General features: G+C 39.7%; 1 protein-coding gene across 1 annotated transcript in view; it reads left to right on the top strand.

The window, feature by feature from the left end:
- The first annotated feature begins 766 nt into the window (after positions 1-766).
- The window catches only part of cacna1fb (calcium channel, voltage-dependent, L type, alpha 1F subunit), a 39569-nt gene continuing 32846 nt past the window's right edge, over positions 767-7489 (top strand). The window contains exons 1-7 of the mRNA XM_068732099.1: positions 767-862; positions 1692-1792; positions 2106-2211; positions 3602-3741; positions 6413-6564; positions 6667-6819; positions 7294-7489. The exon at positions 7294-7489 is cut by the window's right edge and continues 1 nt beyond it. Coding sequence (XP_068588200.1) covers positions 782-862; positions 1692-1792; positions 2106-2211; positions 3602-3741; positions 6413-6564; positions 6667-6819; positions 7294-7489 — 929 coding nt within the window. The 5' untranslated portion in view covers positions 767-781. The remainder of the gene's footprint in view (positions 863-1691; positions 1793-2105; positions 2212-3601; positions 3742-6412; positions 6565-6666; positions 6820-7293) is intronic.

Here is a 7489-nt window from a genome sequence, read left to right as displayed (position 1 = left end):
TCCCTCTGAAGTACTGCAGTAAAAGTATTCATACCATGCTGTGAAAGTACTCAACTACCACTAAATGTCCTGCATTCAAGGAAAAGTATGTTAGTATTTATCAGCTAAATGTAGTTGAAGTAGTTGAAAAACAACAATGTACAGTACTTGTGTATTTGTACTTAGTTACATCTCACCACTGTGTTCCCTCAGGGTGTTGTTCTTTTTGTTGTTGTTGAGATCAGCTGTGTCTGTTTATCTGTATTTGTCTCTCTGAGGCTCCAGAAGACATGAAACTATTTGCTTTACTTGTTCAGATGATTCAAATTGTCTAAAACGGTTAAAAGTGATAAAGTAGTGAATCAGCTGTTAAGTAAAAATGTCTTATTAGAGTTTGACGTAACTAATAAATGGTTATGAAACAGAAGTATTATCCACATATGCTGTTGATCCCCTTCAGTTATTCTAAGTTATACTTATCATCCCCATCTTTTAGTCTTTTTAAAAATGTCTTTGTTAAAAGGTTCTACCTAATGTTAAATATCAGCCGAGAACCAACAGGTTCATATTGAGATTAAGTTTTCATATCGTCTCTCTAAATCTTCGTTTGTCTCCAGCTGCTGGTCGTAACGGCTACACCAAAGCAGTGGATGGGGAGGAGGGAGGAGGAGGGGGTGAGGAAGAGGAGGAGGGAGGAGAGGGGGATGGAGGAGGGGGCGAAGGAGAAGGAGGAGAAGGAGGAGGAGAGGAGAGGGACACAGAGTGGGACGAGGAGCTGGACGGAGAGGACCAGGGAGTGAGGATGACGAGAACCGACACACTTCACTCAACCACGAGTTCAACGGGGACACAGAGAAGGAGAGGACAACACGCTAAGAAACAGGTGAGACAGAGAGACAACATGCTAAGAAACAGGTGAGACAGAGAGACAACACGCTAACAAACAGGTGAGACAGAGAGACAACACGCTAAGAAACAGGTGAGACAAAGAGACAACACGCTAAGAAACATGTGAGACAGAGAGACAACATGCTAAGAAACAGGTGAGACAGAGAGACAACACGCTAAGAAACTTGTGAGACAGAGAGACAACACGCTAACAAACAGGTGAGACAGAGAGACAACACGCTAAGAAACAGGTGAGACAGAGAGACAACACGCTAAGAAACAGGTGAGACAGAGAGACAACACGCTAAGAAACAGGTGAGACAGAGAGACAACACGCTAAGAAACAGGTGAGACAGAGAGACAACACGCTAACAAACAGGTGAGACAGAGAGACAACATGCTAACAAACAGGTGAGACAGAGAGACAACACGCTAAGAAACATGTGAGACAGAGAGACAACACGCTAAGAAAAAGGTGAGACAGAGAGACAACACGCTAAGAAACATGTGAGACAGAGAGACAACACGCTAACAAACAGGTGAGACAGAGAGACAACACGCTAACAAACAGGTGAGACAGAGAGACAACATGCTAAGAATTATGTGAGACAGAGAGACAACATGCTAAGAAACAGGTGAGACAGAGAGACAACACGCTAAGAAACAGGTGAGACAGAGAGACAACACGCTAAAAAACAGGTGAGACAGAGAGACAACACGCTAAGAAACAGGTGAGACAGAGAGACAACACGCTAAGAAACAGGTGAGACAGAGAGACAACATGCTAAGAGACAGAAACCAATGATGTCCCTCCTCTTCCTCAGGTTCAGGGCAGTAATCAGGTCCAGAGAGCTCCCAGAGCTTTATACTGTCTAAAACTCAACAATCCAATCAGACGAGCCGCTCTGTCCATCGTGGAGTGGAAGTATCCTTTACTCCGACCGATCAGCTGTCAGCTTTACGCCAGTTTACTGACGATGAGGCGGGAAGAAGAGGTGAAGCTAAAAATAACGTCACACAATATTGTCGACATTTTTCCCATGTAGCTTCACAGTGGCATAAAAACAGTGTGAGTTGAACAAATGTTACAATTAACTATTAGTGATGAATAGTTATTAATAATGTCTGCGTTGAAAAGATGTTAACAATGGTGGAAAGGTGTTTCTTCATTGAAAAAAGAGCCTAAATGTGAGTTATGAATGTTAAATCCTGAATCTCTTCCTGAACTCGTCTCCCAGACCTTTTGACATCTTCATTCTTCTAGCCATCTTTGCTAACTGCGTCGCTCTGGGAGTCTCTAAACCGTTTCCTGAGGACGACTCCAACTCCACCAACCACGACCTGGTGAGACCACATGTCATGAGTACAGACTAGAGCAGTAGTTTATGCTAAGCTAAGCTAAACCTGTGGTGGACCCATTGTGTCTCTGGACTACAGAGATGAATGTGATGGTTCAGCTTCAGATCCTCAGGAAGTCACAGCTCACTGCCTCTGTGAGTGTGTGTGTGTGTGTGTGTGTGTGTGTGTGTGTGTGTGTGTGTGCGTGAGTGTGTGTGTGTGTGTGTGTGTGTGTGTGTGTGTGTGTGTGTTTGTGTGTGTGTGTGTGTGTGTGTGTGTGCGTGAGTGTGTGTGTGTGTGTGTGTGTGTTTGTGTGTGTGTGTGTGTGTGTGTGTGTGTGTGTGTGTGTGTGTGCGTGTGTGAGATAGAAGAAGTATTGTATATATATTGTATATATATACAATATATATACAATATATATATATTATAATAATAGTAATATAATAATTTATAATATATATATATATTATAAATTCGTATGTTATTTTACTATTGTTATTATATTATATACATATATATACATATATACGTATATATACATATATACGTATATATGTACTATTATATGTATATATATGTATTTATATAATAGTACATATATACATATAATAATAATAACATAATATAATAATTTATAATATATATATATTATAAATTATTATATTACTATTATATGTACTATTATATATTTATATATATATATATATATATATATATATATATATATATAAGTACACAGTGTAGAAATACAGTTACGGTAAAAATATTGTATCTAAACTAAAGTAAAAGTACAAAAGTATGAACATTAACATGTACTTAAAGAACCAAAAGTGAAAGTACTCATCGTGCAGAATAATGTGTATTGAATCATAACTATTGAATCGTTCATGTGTTCATGTGTTTCAATGTTCATTTGAATAACTGTCATACTTCCACAGAGTACCTGGTGTTTGTGTTTTATTGATTAGGAGTTTATTGATAAGAAGCTGCATCTGTTCACATGTGTACAGTATGTTGTTAGTGTTTGCTGCTTCCATTGTGATGTTCATGTGTTAATGAGTTAAATAGTGATGAACATCAGGGGTCCTCAAAGGGGGGTCGGGGGTCCCACAGGGGTCCGTGGTGTTCTACTAGAGGGGTCAGTGAAATGATGAGATGAATGTTTGTGATGAACTGAAGATGAAATGTTCCTTTATGTGTCCTCCGACTTCTTCGGGCAGGTTTTGAATGCAGTACTTTTACTTGTTGAGAAATATTTTCCCGTTGGGGTACTAGTACTTTTACTGCAGTAAAGGACCGGAATACTTCTTCCACCACTGTGTAAATTGTGATAGCATCCGGTGGTTCTTTAGATCTGCAGAGGTTCTGAATGGAATGTTCTCTCGTTATTCTTCAGGAACAAGTGGAGTACGTGTTCCTCATCATCTTCACCATCGAGACCTTCCTGAAGATCTTGGCCTACGGTCTGGTGATGCACCCGAGCTCCTACATCCGCAACGGATGGAACCTGCTCGACTTCGTTATCGTCATAGTCGGGTGAGAAAACACAAGAACCACTAGATGTGTTGGTTCTCTGATGCTGGTTCTCTCTTCAGAAGTCAAGTCTTTAGACACATGCAGGTTCTCCCCCTTTAGATCTTGGTTCTCTTACAACATTTGTGTTGTCAAAAGAGGTTTGTTCCCTGTTTAAAAATTCTTCATATCCTGGTTCTCCTTATAGATCACAGTTCCCTCTTTAGATCCGGCCTGGTTCTCTCATTGTATCATGGTTCTGACTTTATATGCTGGTTCTCTCTTTATTGTCTGCTTCTCTCTTAGATTCTATTATCTCTTTTTATCCTGGTTCTCTCTTTGTACCATGGTTCTGACTTTATATCCTGGTTCTCTCTTTATTGTCTGGTTCTCTCTTAGATTCTATTATCTCTTTTTATCCTGGTTCTCTCTTTGTATCCTGCTTCCCTCTGTCTTCTCTTTATAGACTCTGGTTCCCTCTTTAGACTCTGGTTCTCTCTTCAGACCCCAGTCCTTCCTTCAGACCTGGTTCTATGTTCTTGTCCTCAGCTGGCCTCTCTGTTGAGTCTCTTTCCTCTTGAAGCCTCTTTAAAGGAGCTGTAGCAGTAAATCAGATCTGACTGCAGTAAACTCAGTTTGTCTCATTGTACTGTGTTTGTGTTGAGCGTTTGTGACAGTTCACTGTGATCACTGTTCACTAAGTAGACTTTACATCCTCCCTCCTACACTGAACTTCAGCTGGTTCTCCTCCGGTTCCTCATGGAGACACTTCCACCAAAGGAAAATAAATATGGAAACGTTATCTTATTGTTATGATTATCACCCGATAACTGATGTAACCATAGAGGCTCACACACTGTTAGCTACATGCTAATGCTAATGTTATGGGAGTTTTTGCTGTGTTTTCCAATCAGTCGGGATGTCTTTCTACTTTATTATGCAAATCAGCATCAATACCATTCTCACACATTGGTTTATATTTAGTAGGTCTGTCATATAACTGGGCCCTGATTATGTCATGCCTTGATGGTCAACAATAAAAATATAAAATAAATATAAAGTATAAAGTATATATAGAATATTTAAATCTGGTCTAATCTAAGCTGCAGCAATTTGAACAAGCAAAAAAGTCGAGAACATTTTAGTCTTTGTGTTTTAAACTGGTCCAGTAGTGAAGGAGAACTCCGTGTTGTAATCACTCTGAACTCCTCACGTCCACTAAAGAGCTGCTTGTTGTCTGACAACATCATGGAAAGAACCACAGAGAAATACAACATTTTCCTTTACCTTCCTGTTTGTTATTGTAGAAGTCTCGTTCAGAAATCTCATCCACGTTGTTAAAAATCAGCTAAACGTTCAGCCGTGACATTAAAATCTATTGGATAACTCTAAGCACACTCCCGTTTATTATCATTTAAGATCGAGACTTCTTGAAGGATACTTCTTCTTGAAAGAGACTTCTTCTTGAAGTAGACTTCTTGAAGGAGACTTCTTATTTAAGGAGACTTCTTGAAGGAGATTTCTTGAAGTGACTCTCATAATGTTCTCAGACTCTTATAAAGACAATCTGAAAACAAGCTCTCTCGTTAGAATTAACGAGTCACCTGCTGAGGTCACACTGAGTCCTCCATGTTGGGTACTATTTTGTGTTCTCGCTGCCGGACGGCGGTGGCGTGACTCGGGACGACCTCGGGGCGGTGATGATGAAGCCCGTTGTCATGGCAACGCTGCCTGAGGTCGCTCTGTTCCACTTTACAGTGGAGAGACGGTAATCCTGAGAGGCTGCTGGATGTGGGACACGTTTCTCTGAGGAGTTCATTGTGTTTGCTCTTTGTCTGTGTCTCTGACTCTAAAGGGTTCAAAGTAAACCTGCTAATGTTGGTGCTAATGCTAATTAATTAATTAAGTTAAGTGTTTCATGACAGTCCATCCGGTAGTTACACGGTTCATCACAATAGATTTTAACTTTACCGTAAATATGGGAAGAAATGTGCAAGAAAATGTATTGAGAGGTTAAAGTTTTTTTACTGTACGTTTCAATAACGTTTCACGACATCAAAACAAGGAAACTTTTACCTTTACAACACCTTTATATTAAGATGAACTGTGTTTGCTCTTCAGCACAAAGAGAAACAGCTCAGATAAATAATGTAAAATTAAAGAGGTAATAAGAGGAATATAAAAAAAGTAAAATACAACATCATATTTGTGTGAGCTGGTTGTTTTATATCTGGTATGAAAAACAAGGACTAAAGTCACATCTCATTTAAATATGTGACAACCTTTAGAAGCTCATTTTCATTTGGATTTAAAGTAACATTCTGGAAAGCTTCCACTCCAAATTCCATTGTCTGTTGAGTAACTATGTATCGCTGAATGAGAAGCAGGATGATCGTTGATGAAAGCTCTAGTGTTTATTGTTTTATGAACCGGCTGTTTGTGACGACATTCCTGGAAAAATCACAAGTTCCTGGACATGAGATCCAAAAACACATCGGTCATTACAAAGAGAACCAAGAAGAGATCTTTGAGACTGTAACTTTAAAAGAACAAATAAATGGTTAACCAAGTATCTGATTGTTTTAAAAAATATGTTCAATATTTATCTGCAACATATTTGTGGGGTTCCACAGGGCTCAATACTGGGACCACTCGTCTTCTCAACCTTCTTTTACCTGTTTTTGTTTTCGTGCAGTTTGTTCAGCGTCGTCTTGGAGACAATGACTCATAAATCCGGTGAGGTGGCAACGACTCATCACGTACCGGGAAAACCTGGAGGTCTGGATGTCAAAGCTCTGAGAGCCTTCAGGGTCCTGAGGCCCCTCAGACTGGTTTCTGGAGTTCCCAGTGAGTCTCCTGTGTGTGTGTGTGTGTGTGTGTGTGTGTGTGTGTGTGTGTGTGTGTGTGTGTGTGTGTGTGTGTGTGTGTAACCCTTTGTGTGTCTCTCAGGTCTCCAGATCGTGCTGAACTCCATCATGAAGGCGATGGTTCCTCTGCTCCACATCGCTTTGCTGGTTCTCTTCGTCATCATCATCTACGCCATCATCGGTCTGGAGCTCTTCATCGGACGCATGCACAAAACCTGCTACTACAAACATGCAGGTACAACTACTGCAACTAGCTAGTACTATTCAGGAAATACAAAGTAATAGTGAAGAACATGTCCACAGAATATTTTATTTATTTAGTTAGAAGTGAAACATCATGTGAAAAATATTTTAATGAAGGAATAAAAACATTTAAAGAAACATGAAATTAACTAAATAATCAAACTAGCAAACAAGCAAAAAGGTTTAATACATCAAGTATTACTGAGTAGTACAATAATACAATAATGTGTATATCACAGGAAGCTCTATGCTCATTCATCAGAAATACTCTTTTACTGCAGTAAAAATACTAATACTGTCCGATACATTTAGTGAAGTAGAAAGTATCATATATATATATATATAAAGTTATAATAATTACCTTAGATGTAATGGAGTAGAAGTATAAAGTAGCTGAAAATGGAAATACTCCAGTACATTAGAATAGTACTTATTAGTACTCTACTCACTGGTATAAATATTGCAGATAACTACGTGGAGGACGACCCGGTACCGTGTGCGTTCGCTGGTCACGGCCGTCAGTGCAACATTAACGGGACGGAGTGTCGGGGGAGGTGGGACGGTCCCAATGGAGGAATCACCAACTTTGACAACTTCTTCTTCGCCATGTTGACCGTGTTCCAGTGCATCACCATGGAGGGCTGGACCGACGTCCTCTACTG

Source organism: Cebidichthys violaceus, unplaced genomic scaffold, assembly GCF_023349555.1.
Source record: "Cebidichthys violaceus isolate CVI_PGR_0920_01 unplaced genomic scaffold, fCebVio1.0.p SCAF_57, whole genome shotgun sequence".
Classification (NCBI taxonomy): Eukaryota; Metazoa; Chordata; class Actinopteri; order Perciformes; family Stichaeidae; genus Cebidichthys; species Cebidichthys violaceus.
This window is presented reverse-complemented; position numbering and strand designations above follow the sequence as displayed.